The sequence below is a fragment of the Hypanus sabinus genome, chromosome 2 (assembly GCF_030144855.1).
Source record: "Hypanus sabinus isolate sHypSab1 chromosome 2, sHypSab1.hap1, whole genome shotgun sequence".
NCBI classification, from domain to species: domain Eukaryota; kingdom Metazoa; phylum Chordata; class Chondrichthyes; order Myliobatiformes; family Dasyatidae; genus Hypanus; species Hypanus sabinus.
Window position 1 is genome coordinate 160,597,367 of NC_082707.1, and position 20,704 is coordinate 160,618,070.

The 20,704-nt window shown below is 41.4% G+C and overlaps 1 protein-coding gene across 5 annotated transcripts in view; it reads left to right on the forward strand.

Annotated features, from left to right (window-relative positions):
* txndc16 (thioredoxin domain containing 16) overlaps positions 1 to 17,131 on the forward strand; it is a 127,963-nt gene extending 110,832 nt beyond the window's left edge. For 2 of the 5 annotated variants that reach the window (XM_059957951.1, XM_059957940.1), the window contains exons 20-21: positions 6,143 to 6,333; positions 16,729 to 17,131. In XM_059957951.1, coding sequence (XP_059813934.1) covers positions 6,143 to 6,333; positions 16,729 to 17,009 — 472 coding nt within the window. In that variant the 3' untranslated portion in view covers positions 17,010 to 17,131. The other 3 variants (XR_009509264.1, XR_009509257.1, XM_059957959.1) reach the window with 3 other exon arrangements.
* Positions 17,132 to 20,704: the final 3,573 nt, after the last annotated feature.

The following is a 20,704-nucleotide window of genomic DNA, read 5'->3' on the forward strand; positions in this document are numbered from 1 at the left end:
TCTCGGCCAAATCGATACTGGCCGGAATTAAACTGCTCTCGTTCTCAGCTGCCTTTCTCGACCTGCTGCGAGTGATCGCGCATGCGGGATTGAGCTTGGAATCTACAGGCGGGACCTCCAACGGCTGTCTCGTCAGCTTCGTTGCTGACCAAACCTTACCACCTGCTAAATCATTACCCAGAAGGACGTTTGCGTCAGTTCTCGGGAATTCTGATCGCACCTCCATTTCAACTGGTTCAGATACCAGCTCACAATTCATAATGATCCTATGCAAGAAAACCATTTCTGTCCCTTTTCCTATTCCTTTCACAGCTACCATTCCTGTCTGGCGACCAAAATCCAGTACCTTACTGCTGATCAAGGACAGTTCAGCGCCCGTGTCTCTCCAGATCCGCACGGGAACTGGTGGGTCTCCCTCCCTCACAGACATGGTTTCGTTTGACATACAAGTCTCAGACCCTTCTCGTACTCTGTCTACCCGAGGCTCTCTTGTCGATTTACTGATTACCACGGCACATCCTATAGGGACTGCTGCTTTCCCTTTTCCTGTCTCCTTCCTCGGAGCAAAGCACCTAGATGCAATATGTCCCCCCCTTTCCACAATTGAAACAGGTCAAGCCCAGAAATCTCTGGCCGTCTTGCCTCTCCCCCTCAATCTTACCACTAGCTCCCGGCGGGACCTGTGCTTCAGCCGGCGGGCTTTCTCGATCGTTCCCACGGTCTCTCTGGTAACTTTTATTTGAGGAAATCTTTGTCTTGTGGGTTAGGGCATATTCATCTGTGAACCTAGCAAATTCGGAGATGGACTTATTCGGCTTCTCATTCAAATACATCCAGATATCCTCCAAAACACAACCTTTAAATTCCTCAATCAGAATTAACTCCCCGAGACGCCAAAAATCCTCTTCCACTATTTCTGCTGCACACCAACGATCCAAGAGCACACCCTTCTCATAGGCAAACTTGGTATACATCTGATTCCACCCTTTCTTTAAATTTCTGAACTTTTGTCTGTACGCTTCAGGTACCAATTCGTAAGTCTGAAGAATGGCCTCCTTTACTTTTTCATAATTCTCTGCCTCTTCCTCCTCCATGGACAACGCCGCATATGCCCGCTGGGCCTTCCCTCTTAACACACTTTGTAACAACGCCACCCTCTGCTCTTTGGGCCACTTCTGATTCACTGCCACCTTTTCAAAATGCAAGAAATAACTATCAACATCCGTCTCCTCGAACGGAGGTACTAACCTCAACTCCCGACTAACATTAAACCGCTCCTCTCGGTCTGACCCATGAGCTCTTCGCTCTTGCCTTAGCTGCTCCATATCCAAGTCATGTTGCCTCTTTTTTCTGCCTCCCTCTCCTTCTCGGCTCTTTTCTTTTCCTTTTCAGCTGCTTTAGCTGGAGCTCATGCTCCCTTTGCTTGTCGGCCCTTTCTCTTTCTCTCTCAGCTCTTTCCTTTTCCTTTTCAGCTGCTTCCAGCTGCTTTAGCTGGAACTCATGCTCCCTCTTCCTATGTTCCATGTCCAGCCTCAATTTCTCCAACTCTAACTGAGCCGTCCCACTAGCTGGTACCTTTTCAGGGATATTTTCCAATACCTCAGCTGAAAACACATTCTTCCCAATATAATACTGAGCTATGGCCCTCTGCACCTCCCACTTTTTCATCGACAGCCTCACCTCTGCGAGGCTTAGTCCTTTCGCCATATTTATTAATTCTGACTTGGTGGCCACCTCTAGCGCCTCCAGAGTCGGGTTTTCTGTAAATTCATCCACGTCCATCTTTGCTGGTTTCCCATCTGGCTACCCGCGTAACCAGATCCAAGTTTGGACTTACAAGCCCGATTCACTGGCTCCCCAATTTGGTATCAAATCTCGAGGCGAGAACCCCAAGTTGTTACGTACCCCGTAACTGGGTCACTTACCAGCAAAGATAGAGAGGTCCGTTGAAGTCTGATGGTACTATTTTTAACGGTATTTAATGATAAAAATACACAAAAATAATATCAATGCAAACATACAGATAATATACGTTCTCAATACTAAATCTAAAAGCACGGGTATAATAATAATCAATAAGAACTAGCTCTGTCATTGTCTAGGGGATAATGTATTGTCCGATGGAAATATAAAAGTCACTTTAGTTCATTCAGGCTGCAGCCTTGGGTTGGAGTCGAGAGAGAGAGATTTTGGAACTTGCCCGTTTTCCTTTTTTTATGATGTCAATCCTTCGAAATGGCGTCGGTGGTGATCTCTTCTTTAGCTAAGCCGTCTTCCGTGGTAAGGCCTCAATCATGGGCAATGGGAAAGGACACACGTGGGCCCTCCACCGGCTGTCGCTATTAAACGCTGTCACGGGATTTCTAGCGTTTCTCCTGGTGCGTCTAAAGGGGTTGTTCCCCAGACCCTCTTTTATCCTTACTCACGGGGTCTCAGATGTCAATCAGGTTGGGATAGTGCCATCCCTCAACCCAGCCCACTTTGGTCATTCCCTGAGGGCTTCAAATAAATAGTACAGTTCTTAATACACAATTCAGTCTCCAAGAGACAATGGCCGTTTCCCGTGCCTTTGTATCGCTGAGGAGCCAGGATATTCCAAACCCCTTGTGGATTCTGCGTGTCTTTCTCTCATTTCCTGGGTCTCCTGACCTGAATTAATAGCGATCTTGCGATTCTCAAAGAGGAGGGGACTACTTTGTATCCTTCGGCCCCTCAGAGTTGGGGCACAGTCGTAACAGTAGAAACAGAAAAAGATGTGTACAGGCTTTCTACAAATTGAAAGAAAATTGATGCTTCTTGACAATATACAGCAGCACATTTTCCAAGCAAATTTAGTGAATGTGCAAAACGTGGAATGTAATCCACAAACTTATTCAGCTCTTTAATTCATGCTTGTAAGCCACTATACTTGCCACTCATGTTGCTAGCATTGTCATAACTCTGACCACGGCAGTCTTTTATATCAATGTCATTTTCCTTTTAAAAAGTCAAGTAAATTTTGAGTGACCTGGTCAGGACTATGACCTTCGATATCAAAAAAACTTCACAAATCTTTCAACTGGTCCAGACAGCAAAACATAGCACACAGTCAATAACAAATTTATGTGACTGTTGTGGCTATGAGTGCGTGTGGATCACATGTACTCAACAACCAACTAGGAATAGTGTTCTGAAAATTATCTGTTTAGTTGCTTATTGAAACCCATTTTCATTTGGGAAATACAGGTTGAAACTCAATCAAATCTGTTCTTGTATGTTCCTGAGCTGGTTCGGACTACCTAAAATCAGGAAAAAGATGAGGAATCATGAACTGGGTTTCATAAAACTGTTGAGTCGAACATCCCTTGTCGCAGGCTCACTGCGGCGGCGCACCCTCCAGCAGTGTAGCAGCGCACGCTGCAGCGGCCTGGGAGCATGGGAGATACCACAAAGATCATCACGACACAGCAAGGAGCCAACACACGCCTGCACACACACATACCATGCAGCATACACCTCCCCCAACATGAAAACATTCATGTGTTGCCAGATCATCATGAGAATGCAGTGAGATGCCGACTTCACCAGACTGCAGCTTGCAAGCATTTAGTGCGGGGCCCATAGTATGCCACATTTCCTACTAGGTTAATCCGGCATTGGCACACACGCTCACACCTCAGAGGGAACATAGCTGGTAAGGCTCTGAAAACCTGTGCCAACTAACTGGTGGGAGTATTCAAGGACATTTTCAGCCTCTCATTGCTACGGGTGAAAGTTCCCACTTGCTTCAAAAAGGCAACAATTATACCAGTGCCTAAGAAGAATAATGTGAGCTGCCTTAATGACTATCACCCTGTGGCACTCACATCGACAGTGATGAAATGCTTTGAGAGGTTGGTCATGACTAGATTGAATTCCTGCCTCAGCAAGGACCTGGACCCATTGCAATTTGCCTATTGCCACAATAGGTCAATGGTAGATGCAATCTCAATGGCTCTCCACACAGTTTTTGACCACCTGGACAACACAAACACCTATGTCAGGATGCTGTTCATCGATCATAGCTCAACATTTAATACCATCGCTCCCACAATCCTGATTGAGAAGTTACAGAACTTGGGCCTCTGTACCTCCCTCTGCAATTGAATCCTCAACTTCATAATCGGAAGACCACAATCTGTGCGGATTGGTGATAACATCTCCTCCTCACTGACGATCAACACTGGTGCACTTTGGGTGTGTGCTTAGCCCATTGCTGTACTCTGTATATGCCCATGACTGTGTGGCGAGGCATAGCTCAAATACCATCTATAAATTTGCTGACGATACAAACATTGTTAGTAGATTCGCAGGTGGTGAGGAGAGGGTGTACAGGAGTGAGATATGTCAACTAGTAGAGTGGTGCCACAGCAACAAGATCAGAAGTGGAGAGAGTGAGCAGTTTCTAGTTCCTGGGTGTCAAGATCTCTGAGGACCTAGCCTGGTCCCAACATATTGATGAAGATATAAAGAAGGCAAGTCAGCAGTTATACTTTATTAGGAGTTTGAAGAGATTTGGTATGTCAACAAATACACTCAAAAACTTCTATAAATGTAGCGTGGAGAACATTCTGACAGGCTATATTGCTGTCTGGTATGGGGGGGGGGGGTGCTGTTTCTGCACAGGACTGAAATAAGCTGCAGAGGGTTGCAAATTTAGTCAGTTCCATCTTGGGTATTAACCTACTAAGTACTCAGGACATCTTCAGGGAGCGGTGTCTCAGAAAGGCAACATCCATTATTAAGGACCTCCAGCACCCAGGGCATGCCCTTTTCTCATTGTTACCATCAGGTAGGAGATACAGAAGCCTGAAGGCACACACTCAATGATTTAGGAACAACTTCTTCCCCTCTGCCATCTGATTACTAAATGGACATTGAACCCTTGGACACTACCTTGCTTTTCTTAATATATGATATTTCTGGGATTTTTTTGCATGTTTTAAATCCATTCAATGTACATATACTGTAATTAATTTGCTTATTAATGAATAAGGTGGTAAATGAGGTGTTTCACATGCTGGCCTTCATCAGTCAGGGCACTGAGAAATAGGAGATGGGAAGTTTCATTGTGGTATGTAGCACAGATTATTGTGTACTGTTTTGGTTTCCCTTTTATAGGAAAGATGCCAGTAAAATAAACAGAGTGCCAAAGGTTTATCAGAATGTTGCTTGGACAAAAAGAGATTACATCAACTAGGACTTTATTCTCTGGAAAGTATGAGATTTAGGGGATGACCTCATAGAGCGTCATAGTCAGGCTGCAGGCACATAGACTTTTTCCTAGAGAGGGGATGTTAAAAATAAGAAAGCATGGACTTAAAATCAGAGGCAAGACTTGTAAAAGAAACATCGGGGCAACTTATTCGTGCAAAGGGTGGTGTGACTTTGACTGAGGTGGGGAGGGCACATTAGCGACATTTAAAAGGCATCCAGATAGATATATGGATAGGCGAGGTTTAGAGGGCTATGGGTCAAATGTAGGCAGATGGTACTAGCTCAATGGGCAATGCAGTCAGCATGGATGAGTTGAGTCAGAGGGTGGGCTTCCATGCTGTATGACTCCCTCCTTTATCAGTTGAAGCACAAGTATTCATGAAAAGAAATCACATTTATTAGCTGTGTATCTGTTGATTTTAAAAATCTTTTATTACTGAGTATCCATTGGTTATGATAATTTTTTTAACACAGCTGATGCATAAATTATAAATCTGACATACGAACCATCATTGAATAGATTTAGTTGAATTTTACTTACATGATAATTAAATCAGTCATTCCGATTGAACACATCTTACACTGGTATGGTGACAACCTTTGCTCTGGTTGTTATAGTGCACAACAATAAAAATGTTTCTATTGTTAATCAGTTTTTAAGTAATAGATGTAGTCTGAATGTTGTGTGACCTGTTCAGTGCATCTAAAATCCCATAGATCTCATTATCACAATTGCTCTTTATCCATTAATAACAATTTAAAAATAATTTCTTCTGTGCTAATTGTTTTCACGTATGCAACCAGCATAATTTTTCATTAATAGCATAAATCAGATGTAATATTTTCATTGTGTTGCTGTTAAGATATCTTATCAATAATGCTTTTACTATATTTTTATACCACTGAGGCGAAACACACAAGTTGGTGAAGAGATTCTTCAAATATATTTGAACTACCTTCCACAGCTACCAGCTCTCATCTTAGTGAAGATTGGCTCTGGAAGCCATGTATTTGCATTTCCTGAAGGGCAGATTATTTCAAGGATGAATGTGCTTCACTGGCTAAAGAAGGTGCAGGAGGGACGGGAGGAACCTAACAGTAAGTAAAATTCCTATTTTTCAAGAACTAAGCATTATCAGCAATGCTGAGGTTTTTTTTAAATGGCATATATAGTCACCAAATCCTCAGCACTTCTGTTTGTCCTGTGCAGCTCTAGCAGTAAGCTGAGAGATAGATGGATACAAGCCCAGGGCATACTTGTTCTGAATGTTGCCAATTCCTGCCACCTGCTTTTGGGGTTCAAGGATTATTATACATCAGATAAGGTCACCTTCATCAGAAGGTATGCCATCTGTGAGGGAAAGAGGGTATCAATGCCTAAAGCACTCACTTCCTCAGTCACTCAGTCTACCAGGCCTGATTATTAAGATATACTGGACTACTTCAAATGGGGTCAACTTTGAAGGCTTATTCCATTTAAAACTTTTATTGGCCAAATGGAATAATTTCCCCCAAACCTGTGCCAATAGGAATTCTGGAAATTAAAATGGAAATGGGCAAAGTTTTCCTTCATTGAATGGAATTATGACTGATCTGCAATCTAAATAAATATATTCATTTTTTTAAAACTCAAAACCCTTGAAGATCGATTTTTTTTTAAAGTCTTGAATTAACTATTGACGTAGCATTGATTGGGTTCACAGAAGTGAGTTGCAGATTTCTATCACCATCTGCGAATAGAAGTGATTGTGTACTTCACATCCAGAAGTCTCCAAGCATTGAAAATCTCTTTCACCTAAAAGCCAAACTTTCATCAGTTGGACTTTGCATTGGAACAGTGAACCCTTGTAATTTGAACGGAGAGAAATAAGTAGAAGGGAAGTGTGCGCCTGCTTTATGGTGGTTTGGCCAATGGAAATTTGCCTTTAATGTATTCACCATTTACAAATGCCAATTTATGCTAAGTCAATGGTTAATTTAAAGTAAGCAATAGATCTTCTTGAAGGGTTTTGCAGTAACAATTGATATATTTATTTAAATTACAAATCAGATACAATTCCATTCAATGGGGAAAAAAATTGCCTACTTCCATTTTAATTTCCAGAAACCCTACTCACACAATGATGGGGAAAACTATTCCATTTGGTCAATAAAAGTTTTAAAAGTGTATTTTATATGGAATTCTTTTTTCTCACTTGCAGACCTCAGTCAGTTTGGATTGGCAATAGCATCTCTTCCACAGTCTCCGTCAGCGTAGGTGCACCCCATAGACTGTGTGCTCAGTCTCCTGCTTGATTCGCTTTACACTTACGACTGTGTGGCTAAGCACAGCTCCAGTGCCATATGTAAACGTGCTGAATGCACCACTGTCATTGGCAGAATCAGAGGTGGTGAGGAATCTGCATATAGGAGGGAGATTGAAAATCTGACTGAGCAATGCCACAACAACTTCTCTCTCAATGTCAGCACGACCAAGGAACTGATTATTGACTTCAGGAGGAGAAGGGATCTGGACATCCATGAGCCAGCCCCCATTCGGGAATCAAAAGTGCAGAGGGTCGCAAACTTTAAATTCCTCGGTGTTATCATTTCAGAGGACCTGTCCTGGGTCCAGCTCTTAAGTGCATTTATGAAGAAAACATGGCAGCGCCTCTACTTCCTTAGAAGTTTGTGAAGATTTGGTATGACATCTCATACTTTGACAAACTTATATAGATATATATGATGGAGAGTATATTGAATGGCTGCTTCACAGCCTGGTATGGAAACACCAACGGCATTGATGAAAAATCCTACAGAAAGTAGTGGATACAGCCCAGTCCATCACAGGTAAAGTCCTCCCCACCAGTGAGCTCATCTACGCTGAACACTATTGGAGCATCCATCATCGAGGACCCCCACCACCCAGGTCATGCTCTCTTCTCACTGCTGCCATAAGGTACAGGAGTGTCAGGACTCGAACTACCTGGTTCAGGAACCGTTGTTACCCCTCAACCATCCGGCACTTGAATGGGGAGCATTTCACTCAGCTTCCCTTTCTCCATCACTGAACCGCTCCAACAACCATTGATTTCACCTTCAAGGACTTTTCATCTCATGTTCTCAATATTTATTGTTTATTTATTATTATCTCTTTAGTATTTCTTATATTTGCACAGTTTGTTGTCTTCTGCACACTGGTTGCTTGTCTGCACTGATGGGTGCAGTCTTTCATTGACTCTATTATGGTTCTTGGATTTACTGAGTATGCCTGCAAGAAAGTGAATCTCAGGGTTGTACTGTACATAGTGACATATATGATAATAGATTTACTTTGAACTTCTAACTACCAATAATTGAGATACAAAATAAAAAAAATTGTTCTTAAAGGACTTGTGTGAGGAAAAAATAACTAAGTTAACACAATATGTGAAGTAAACAAATTTGTCAATCTTTCAAGGGGTTGTTATCAAAAAGTTATGATACGGATGTAATGCAGGGCTACACGGTATTAGGTAATACATTTTGAAGTAGTTAACAGTTTACTTGATTTTATATGTGGTAGAATTTTAATTCTTAATCACTTAATAGACCTAATTTTTAATAGATTTTGAATATTTATGACTATTTCTGAAGTAACTAGGAAGGATTCAGCATTATAAACAATATTAACAGCTGGCTTAGTCTTTACTCTCGTTACGAAAACCTGATGATAATTTCATATATATAATATCCTATTCAATAGCACCTCACCATCTGATCATGACTCCCCAACTGACTGTATCAGCGGATTACTTGTTTTGTTATCCATTAATACATGAGCAGAAACTTCTACCAGAAAATAGTGGAAAATCTGAAGCCATTCTGTTCCAGTTCATATTCTTGACATTTGTGTGATACTGAGTTAGTCTGTTCATAACTTCAGCACTACACTTAACTCAGATGAATTTCAGAGCACATGTCTGTGTTGTTACTGAGAAGTTCTTTCTCCCCAAAATCTACACCTATCTCAAGTCCTCTGGTATTTGAAATCTCAGTCTGGCTTTTGTTACCTTTTACATTTGTCTGTTCTCAAACACTGCTGGCTGATTTCTCTCTTTTCCACCCCGCAGTCTTCTGAAATATCCATCAAAGTTGTTTTGATTAAACCTGAGGTTGGTCTCTTGATCAACGTCAATCAAAATATTGTTCACTGCTGCCTTAAGATGCTGATGCCTTATGCTCTATCTTTCAGAAGTTTATTAAACCCACTCTCTTTACCCTTGCCTTTTGACTATTCACCATTGTGTATCCCTAAGTAGCACAGTACCACTCCTGTGAAATGCCATTGCAATGCTGAAGCTGTTGTGTTGTGGTATCTGAAGGCACTTGCCATCAAGTTTCTCTGTGTTGTGTTGCACTGCTGATACTAAACTTATTTCGAGATTCTTGTAATTTGGTAATCCAGGAAAGTCCCAAAGGTTAATTTTGAAATAGTATTGCAAGTTTTGCAATTCTTAAACGTATGCTGGCAGCTGAAGAAAAACGGAGCAAGAACAACTTGGGTTGCTTCACTTCTCAAATTGCTTTATAAACTGTAAAATATTTTTGCAAGAAAACAAGCAGTAGTTATGTACTCCCTAAAGAAAGGAAATGACTGTCCAGTTCATCTGTTTTGTGACATTGATTGGGGGGTGAAATTTAGCCCAGGGAGGTGAAAAATCACTGCTTTCTTCTAAATAATGTTTGGAATCTGTTTTATTCACCAAAATTTTATTGAGAAATGATGTTTCCAAGGATGATAGATTCCTTCAAAGCTGTACTGCAGTGCTAGCCTAGGTTATATTTATTGGAACTTGCAACCATAGCCACTGACTCATGAATGTCAACCGAGTCAGCTGCTGTTTGGATTTGGCTGCTAGATTAATTAAAAAAATAAACTCTAACTCAAGGAAATAGATTTTACAGACTAAGTAAAAATTGGAATAAAACTATTGATAGCAGGGTTGAAGTAGGGAAGTTCATATTGACAAATGAGGCACAGGCATTCTTCCTTACACTTCTTTGTGTGTCAATTAAACCACTAGCTAGTTATACCACAGAGTTTGTTACTGTTATATTTTGTGACTTTGCCTCAATGCAACACTAAATTAACCTCATTATTTTATTGGATCGTTCTTGTATTCAATTTCATTTATAATTTGAACAGACTGATTTAATTAAATCCAGCAAATGAACCTTCTGACCTTATTAAGATTAGCAACTAATTCATCTGCACAATTAGATTTTATTTTCATTGTACTTTTATGATTGATATTTATAAAGCATGTCTTACATAAGGAAAATAACATATGTGAAAGAAATTACTTATTCCTTCATGTCACAATTGCTGAGGCATGCTTTACAGATTTTGTCTTAATATTGCTGTAGTATCCCGATGACTCTGCAGAACTGGCAACTCACCTCTTTTGCTTTGTGTTAGCAACTGAATGATAAGTTGTAGAGTTATAGAATAATAACAGCACAGAAACTGGCTGTTTGGCCAGTGAGCCTATTCTGACCATCAAACCCACATTTACACTGATTAACTTGTTTTACTCACTCCACGTTCCCATCCACTTCCTCAGACTGTCACTTGAAACAACTTAGCGGCAAATTAACTTTGGGACTGGAGGAAAGCTACAGGGGAAAATATGCATCTGGACAGCATTGGATGTCAAAATCGCACTTAGCTTGCTGGACATGTGAGGCAGAAGCTCTACTCAATGCACCATTATGTAACTTTTTAGTATAAGTAATACAATTGTGCATTATTACAGTTTAAAAAAAAATCTGGTCTGTAAAAAAATAAGTTTTTTGTTTAAAAAAATCGAATTTCCCTACAAGTTTTGCCAAGATGAGCCAATCAAGTTTTGTCTGAAAAATGCAGGATCCAGAAGGAAAATCCCAGCTTTCATGCTGTGTGTCATGAAGTAATAGATTACACTTTGGAAAGTATCTTCCAATGAATCCTTTGATGAATCATAACAACGTGCCATACATTTTTTAAGACTTTTACTTTTTCATTTATAAAAAGGTACAACATCTTCAGGTTTGAAAATAACGATGAGAGTAACTAATATTACAAATGACTGATCTTATGGAAACCAATTTTATAAATGAGTTTGAAGATAAAACTAAACCAGAAGATAAATCATCTTCTTCACTTATGTTAATGGTGCTTAATGTGCCTGACTGCAGGTGATTGAACAATAACCTGAAAAGGGACTATTTTCTAATGCTCGCTGCAGCATTTTGTCAAAGTTGATTGTATTTGGCAGGCATCAAAACATTTACTTGCAATAAACAACTGTTGTTATCTAATAGATGTGCTTCTGGAGAAATATTCTGAAATTATGAGTTAAATTGCTTAATAGATGACTTGTTATTTCAAGAGTTATAGTATCTTTAAGCATGCACATACCCAGGATTGTTGAGTTATTAAAAATTCATGGTAGTGCTTGATTTTATTGTCAAAATAAAGTCTTAGCAGCATCCTCGTAATTCTCTTCTGCACCCTCTTCTGCTTGACAATTTCTTTCCTATAAAACTGTACACTGTACTCCCAAGAACGGTCTCAACAACTTGCATGTCTAATGACAATATTATGTCGCTACTCACAAACTCGCCTCACTTAATAAGGCCAAAATGTTCAACACAAGGTGGACATCATGTCATGCTAAACATCAGCATGCAAAATGCCGCCTTCATTGTCCTACTTGTACGGCTCCTTTTAATTGTACCTCCAGGTCTCTCGGTCGGTACCCTGCCATTCACTGTATAAGCCCTACCCTGATTTGAATGTCCAAAGTACATCACCTCACACTTATCTGTTTGCCATTCCTCAGTCCATTTCCCTAACTAGTCAAGATCTCTTTGTAATTCATTGTAACCTGCTTCACTATCAACAAGATCTCTTAACTTATTCTCATCAGCAAATGCTAATTTTGCCACGTACATTCACTCCAAAATAGCTTGCATAAATAATGAATAACAGCAGTCCCAACATTGACCTGTGGGCACCCCTCTAGTCAGAGAATCTACCTTCAACCATCACTTCCTGCTTCCTATCATTGAGATAATTCTGAATCGATGTCACATACTCCACCTGAATCCCACATGGCCTAACCTTCCAGATCAGACTACATGACGGACTTGTCAAAGGCCTTACTAAAGTCATTGTAGAAAACATCCATTGCCTTATCTTCATCCATCTTCTTAGTAATCTCTTCAAAAAACTCCTAAAGATTTGTTAGATGTGACCTCCATGCACAACACCATGCTATTTCTAACCAGGCTTTGACTATCTAAGAGATGGTAGATCTTGATTTTCAGAATTTCCTACAACTGCCGTCAGGCTCTCTGGCCTGTCCTTGCTAACTTTCTTGAACAAGGGAACAAAATTAGCCACTAACAGTCTTCTGGACCTTACCAGTGTCTAACAATGAAGCAAATATCTCTATAAGGGCCTCCACAATCTCTCCCCGGCCCCTGTGGAAGGATGCACTTGGTCAGGCCCTGTGATTTGCCCACCACTTGGCTTCAGATATTTCCTCCCCTGTAATACACGTATGATCCATTATCTCACTACTTATTATCTTCATTTTTTGGCATCCTTTATATTTTTCTTAGTAAACTCTGAAGAGAAATGGACATTAAAAATCTCGACTATCTCCTATGGTTCCACACATAGTCAGACCTGATGGTCTTTAAGAGGATCTCGTCTCTCCTTAGACACTGTTAATATAACAGAGGTACCTCTTGGGATTATCTTTAGCCCTGACTGCCAAATCCATCTCATATGCTCTTTTTGCCCTCCTCATTTCACTTCTAAACCTTGGCTTAAACTTATTATATTCATATTTACAGTGAATGGGCAGATAGTATCACTGCCTTAATTTGCATTTATTTCAATGCACATAGCTTAGTGCATAAGGCGGAGAATTGAGGAGTAGAATATCTCTGGGGACTAAAGTATTGTAGCCATAACAGCAGGAAGTGCAGCCCATTGATGCTTCAGGTGGGTGATGGGAAAAATAAGGGTGGAAGGAATGTCACCCTTTTCATAACGGAGGACATTACAGTTGCCTAAACACAATGTTTACTTTCTTCATTTTCCTGACTGGACCCTCAATATCTTTCATCAGCCAGGGTTCCTTGAAATTGCTATGACTACTGTTCACCCTATCAGGAAAATGCCGACCCTAAGCTCTCGATGTTGTCCTTTTAAAAGCCTCCCACTTTCCAACTCTTCCTTTGCCTTTAAGTAGCATCACTCAGTCGACACCAGCTAGGGAGTGCCTAATTACCTCAAACTATTTTAAAGCTAATAGGATTGTAGTCACTGCATCCAAAAGACTTCCCACTACCACCACAGTTGCTTGGCCTGTTTCATTCCCTAAGAGATCTCTCCTACTATTCTCACATCTACCTGCAATTTCTTGATATCTCTACTCCTCAAGTTCCCTGTATTGGAGGAGGGGGTCTATAATATAGCCTACCAGGTCTTCAACCCTATTTATTTTTAATTCTATCCAAATGGTCTTATCAGTTGATCCCTCAAGAATATCTTCTCTAGGCACTCACTCTTAAGTCCACCTTTATCAAAAAAAAGGCACATTTCCTCTAGTTTTGCCTGTTCCTCTGTCACACCTAAAGCATTAGTATCCCAGAACAGTGAACTGCCAGTCCTGACCTTCTGTCAGCCACATTTATGTAATGGTCACAACATTCTTGTCCCTGGAGGCAATGCATGCCCCCAGTTCATCCACCTTACCTGTCAAGCTATGTACATTGAAATAGCTGCAATTAGAAATGGTGGTCCTATCTGCTCTTTTACTGAAAAGATGCCTATCCTTATTGCTAGGCTTACATTCTTCAGCTGCTGCATGTACCCTTCTCACCGACATCCCTCAAGCCCCAACCCCCTGCCAATCTAACTTAAACTGTCGCAGGCTGCAAAAGTGAATCTCAACACGAGAATTTTGGTCTACCTCAAGCCCAAATGCAACCTGTCCCTGTTGTACAAGTCGTCGCTACTCCAGAAGAGATCCCAATGAGCCAAGAACCTGAATCCCCGCTCCCTGCACCAGCTTCTCAGTCACACGTTCATGTGGCCTATCTTTCAATTCCTGGACTCACTAACACATGGCAGCAGGAACTCACTATCCTTGATGTTCTGCATTTTCATAGAAACATAGAAAACCTACAGCACAATCCAGGCCCTTCGGCCCACAAAGTTGTGCCAAACATGTCCCTACCTTAGAAATTACTAGGCTTACATATAGCCCTCTATTTTACTAAGCTCCATGTACCTATCCAAAAGTCTCTTAAAAAGACCCTATCGTATCTGTCTCCACCACCATTGCCGGCAGCCCATTCCATACATCACCACTCTCTGAGTAAAAAACTTACCCCTGGCATCTCCTCTGTACCTACTCCCCAGCACCTTAAACCTGTGTCCTCTTGTGGCAACCACTTCAGCCCCGGGAAAAAGCCTCTGACTATCCACATGATCAATGGCTCTCATCAGCTTATATGCCTCTATCAGGTCACCTCTCATCCGCCTTCACTCCAAGGAGAAAAAGCTGAGTTCACTCAAAGTATTCTCATAAGGCATGCTCCCCAATCCAGGCAACGTCCTTGTAAATCTCCTCTACACCCTTTCTATGGCTTCCACACCCTCCTGTAGTGAGGCGAGCAGAACTGAGTACAGTACTCCAAGTGGGGTCTGACCAGGGTCCTATATAGCTGCAACATTACCTCTTGGCTCCTAAATTCAATTCCACGATTGATGAAGGCCAATACACTGTGTGCCTTCTTAACCACAGAGTCAACCTGCACAGCTGCTTTGAGCGTCCTGTGGACTCAGACCCCAAGATCCCTCTGATCCTCCACACTGCCAAGAGTCTTACCATTGATACTATATTCTACCATCACATTTGACCTACCACAATGAACCACCTCACACTTATCTGGGTTGAACTCCATCTGCCACTTCTCAGTCCAATTTTGCATCCTATCAATGTCCCGCTGCAACCTCTGACAGCCCTCCACACCATCCACAACACCCCCAACCTTTGTGTCATCAGCAAACTTACTAACCCATCCCTCCATTTCCTCATCCAGGTCATTTTTTAAAATCACGAAGTGTAAGGGTCCCAGAACAGATCCCTGAGGCATTCCACTGGTGACCGACCTCCATGCAGAATATGACCCGTCTACAACCACTCTTCGCCTTCTGTGGGCAAGCCAGTTCTGGATCCACAAAGCAATGTCTCCTTGGATCCTATGCCTCCTTACTTTCTCAATAAGCCTTGCATGGGATACCTTGTCAAATGCCTTGCTGAAATCCATATACACTACATCTACTGCTCTTCCTTCATCAATGTGTTTAGTCACATCTTCAAAAAATTCAATCAGGCTTGTAAGGCACGACCTGCCCTTTACAAAGCCATGCTGACTACTCCTAATCATATTACACCTCTCCAAATGTTCATAAATCCGGCCTCTCAGAATCTTCTCCATTAGCTTACCAATGGTCTACAATTTCTTTGGCTATCTCTACTCCCTTTCTTGAATAAAGGAACAACATCTGCAACCCTTCAATCCTCTGGAACTTCTCCTGTCCCTATTGATGCAAAGATCATCGCCAAAGGTTCAGCATTCTCCTCCCTCACCTCCCACAGTAGCCTGGGGTACACTTCATTGGGTCCTGGTGACTAATCCAACTTGATGCTTTCCAAAAGCTCCAGCACATCCTCTTGCTTAATATCTACATGCTCAAGATTTTCAGTCTGCTGCAAGTCATCACTACAATCACTAAGATCCTTTTCCATAGTGAATACTGAAGTAAAGTATTCATTAAGTACCTCTGCTATTTCCTCCAGTTCCATACACACTTTCCCACTGTCTCACTTGATAGGTCCTATTCTGTCACATCTTATCCTCTTGCTGTTGACATACTTGTAGAATAACTTGGGGTTTTCCTTAATTCTATCCGCTAAGGCCTTCTCATCGCCCTTTCTGGCTCATCTAATTTCCTTCTTAAGCTTCCTAGTAGCCTTATTAAAAGAAATTTCTCATTCTGCACTAATCATTTTACTTCTATTAAGTATGATTAACTCTAAACAAGTTCTAGTCTCTGTTGATCCATCTGATGTGGTTTAATATACAGTACAGCAGGCTGTCACTTAACGTATTGATCATTATATTTATAACAGTTTTGGTGAGATTCTATTACCTGATATCCCCTGTGTACTTGCTTATAATGAGGCATATTTTTATATCTTAAGGCTCTGGACTGTGAATTGCTTTCCAGCTAGAATAACCCCAATTTTGCAGTATTGCTCTCGATGAAAGTCCTGAACTAAACACCACAGACATTTCCCTACTTCGTTAAAAAATCATATTGCAGGGTGAGAAGAAAATCCTGAATTGAGATTAAGAGAGTACATCTGGAACCAGTTTGATGTTTTTGTAAATTTGCTTTTGCAGATCTCCTGCAAGATAAGGAATGGACACCTCCACAAGCTGCTTATGACTTCCTGGCCATTATGGATATCGTACGTCCTGGATTTGCAAAGCAGAGGACACCTAGTTCTGCAAAGCAGGTGGATGCCTATGAGGGAGAAGACAAGGCAGAACTGACGAGTGAGGAGGAAGAGGATGACACAGTATCAGCTGCAGATCCTGAAGGAGATTTCTTGCCCAAGACATCGCCCAGACCTCCAGTTCAGGACAAGAAGACGCAGCATAAGCTGCACAGTGAATTATAATAAGAAAGCAGAATTCACCAGTTCCTCATGTTATCATTTATCTTATTTGATGGATAACGTAATATGAACCTAAATATTATATAGCAAAGCATGTAACCTACTGCATAATAAACTTAGTTTAATCTTGCAAAACATTTTGGCATTTTCTTTAAAAACCAAGCAAAATAAACTCCAGCCCTTTCCATTCAAGCTATTGTCATTGCTTGGATGTCCTTGTAATACATTGCTTGTAACATATGTTCTCATTTTGGAAAAATGCTGGAATCGGAAGCAGTTGCAGGAATGCTGGAAGAGCTCAGCTAGTGAAGCAGCATCTATAAAAAGAAAAACGCTAACAGTTCAGTTCTCATCAGTAACCCTTCTTCAGAACTGAGGAGGTGGGGAAGGGTTAGCAGTTTAAAATCTGGGCCAGGCAACAACAGTGAGGCGTAAGCAAAAGACAATGTGGCAGCAGGTAATATAGAACAAGTCTCAGTGGCACTTCAAAATGTCTTACTAATGCCTACACATACTCCCTCTTTCCTGATCTGTCTTCAATCACCTGGTGCAGGGTTTTAACCTGAAGATGCTGCTCAACCCACTAAGAGATGCCAATTTTTCAGATTTTAACAAACACACTATAGAAATTGTGGAAACGTGTAGACTTTCAAAAATAATTTTATGAATACTGATGAACACAAGCAATTGATTGTGATCCAGATGATGATCGTTTCACAGGCACCTCTTCAATGTAATCCAAAAGTTGAATAGAAGTGGACTGAATTTGCGCAATGAAGATTATAAATGTTTTGTGATTAGGCCTGCATATAATTTGTATGACTTCATTGCATATGTTTAATTTGAATAGAAAAAGGAAAATATTCCAGAAAGGACTTTGCGGGATTGAAATTGCCCTAGTTTTATGATTTAGACTGAAACTGTGTTGTGTTCCACTGAACTCTGTTGGAAGCATGAATTATGTAGAATTGTGCAAATGCAACTGTGGCACTGCTCCACAGACGCAACTGTAAAAATAATTACGTGACAAAACCTCAAGGGAAAAATGAATCATAGGAGTCATGTGTATACTCGCCGTTGAGATCAACATAATCTTATTTCACATTTCACACTTGTACTGAGCTCATAGAAACATAGAAAACCTGCAGCACAATACAGGCCCTTCAGCCCACAATACTGTGCTGAACATGTCCCTACCTGAGAAATTACCGAGGGTTACCCATAGCCCTCTATTTCTCTGAGCTCCATATACCTGTCTAGGAGTCTCTTTAAAGACCCTATCATATCCACCTCCACCACCAGCACCAGCAGCCCATCCCACACACTTATCACTCTCTGCTTAAAAAAACTTATCCTTGACATCTCCTCTGTACCTCCTTCCAAGTACCTTAAAACTGTGCCCTCTCGTGCTAGCCATTTCAGTCCTAGAGAAAAAGCCTCTGATTATCCACACGATTAATACCTCTCATCATCTTATACACCTCGATCAGGTTACCACTCATCCTCCGTCGCTCCAAGGAAAAGAAGCCCAGTTCACTCAACCTGTTTTCATAAGGCATGCTCCCCAATCCAGGCAACATCCTTGTAAATCTCCTCTGCACCCTTTCTATGGTTTCCACATCCTTCCTGTAATGAGGCGATTGGAACTGAGCACAGTACTTCGAGTGGGGTCCGACCAAGGTCCTATAGAGCTGTAACATTACCTCTCAGCTCTTGAGCTCAATCCCACAATTGATGAAGGCCAATGCACTGTATGCCTTCTTAACCACAGAGTCAACCTGCACAACAGCTTTGAGTGTCCTATGGACACGGACCCCAAGATCCCTCCAATCCTCCACACTGCCAAGAGTCTTACCATTGATACTATATTCTACCATCATATTTGACCTACCAAAATGAACCACCTCACACTTACCTGGGTTGAACTTCATCTGCCACTTCTCAGCCCAGTTTTGTATTCTAACAATGTCCCGCTGTAACCTCTGACAACTCTCCAGACTATCCACAACATCCCCAACCTTTGTGTCATCAGCAAATTTACTAACCCATCCCTCCACTTCCTCATCCAGATATTGACCCGACTTAATGGTAGGTGTTGATTTGGATAATTTTCCTTGCAGCAGGATACATGCTCCATAAGATCATAAGACATAGGATTAGAATTAGGCCATCTGGCCCATCATGTCTGCTCTGCCATTCAATCATGGCTGATACTTTTTTTTATATCTCCTCGTCAATACTAGTTCCCCACCTTCTCATAACCTTTGATGCCATGTCCATTTAAGAACCTATTAATCTCTGCCTTGAATATACCCTTTCCACATCTACTCTCTCTTGGCCTTTCAACATTTGAAAGGTTTCAATGAGATCTCCCCTCATCCTTCTGAATTCCAGCAAGTACAGACCCAGAGCCATCAAACCCTTATAATAACCCTTACATTCCTGGACCATCCTGTGAACTTCCTCTGAACCCTCCCCAATGCCAGCATAATTTTTCTAAGATGAGGGGCACAAAACTGTTCACGATACTCAAGGTGAGGCCTCACCAGTGTCTTATAAAGCCTCAGCATCACATCCCTGCTCTTGTATTCCAGACCTCTTGAAATGAATGCTATCATGGCATTTGCCTTCCTCATCACTAACTCAACCTGCAAGTTAACCTTCAGGTTGTTCTGCACAAAGACTCACAAGTCCCTCTATATCTCAGATTCCTGGAATTTCTCCCTGCTTAGAAAATAGTCCACACATTTATTTCTACTACCATGCATTTTCCAACATTGTATTTCATTTGCCACTTTCTTGCCCATTCTCCTAATCTGTCTAAATCCTTCTGCATCATACCTGTTTCTTCAACACTATCTGCCCCTCCACCAATCTTCGTATCATCTGCAAACTTGGTAACAAAGCCGTACATTTCCATCATCTAAACCATTTATATACAGCATAAAAAGAAGTGGTCCCAACACCATAACTTACAGAACACCACTCGTTACTGGCAGCCAACCAGAAAAGAATCCTTTTATTCCCACTCGCTGCCTCCTACCAACCAGCCAGTGCTCTAACTATGTTAGTAACTTTCCTGTAATACCATGGGCTCTTAACTTGGTAAGCAGCCTCATGTGTGGCACCTTGTCAAAGGCCTGTAAGTCCAAATATACAACATCCACTGCATCCCCTTTATCCATTCGACTTGTAATCTCCTCAAAGAATTCCAATAGGTTCATCAGGCAGGATTTCCCCTGAAGGAAACCATGCTGACTTTGTACTATCTTGTCCTGTGTCACCAAGTACTCCATCACCTCATCCTTAACAATTGACTCTAACATCTTCCCAACCACTGAGGTCAGGCTAAATGGTCCATAATTTCCTTTCTGCTGTCTTCCTCCTTTCTTAAAGAGTGGAGTGACATTTGCAGTTTTCCAGTCCTCTGGCACCATGCCAGTGTCCAATGATTTTTTGAAAGACCATTTCTAATGCCACCACCACCTCTCCCGCTACCTCTTTCAGAAACCTAGGTGCAGTTCCTCTGGTCCTGGTGATTTATGTACCTTCAGGTCTTTCAGCTTTTTGAGCACCTTCTCTCTTGTAACAGTAACTGCACCCACTTCTCTTCCTTCACACACTACAACATCAGGTATACTGCCAGTGTCTTCCACAGTGAAGACTGTTGCAAAATAACCATTTAGTTCATCAGCCAA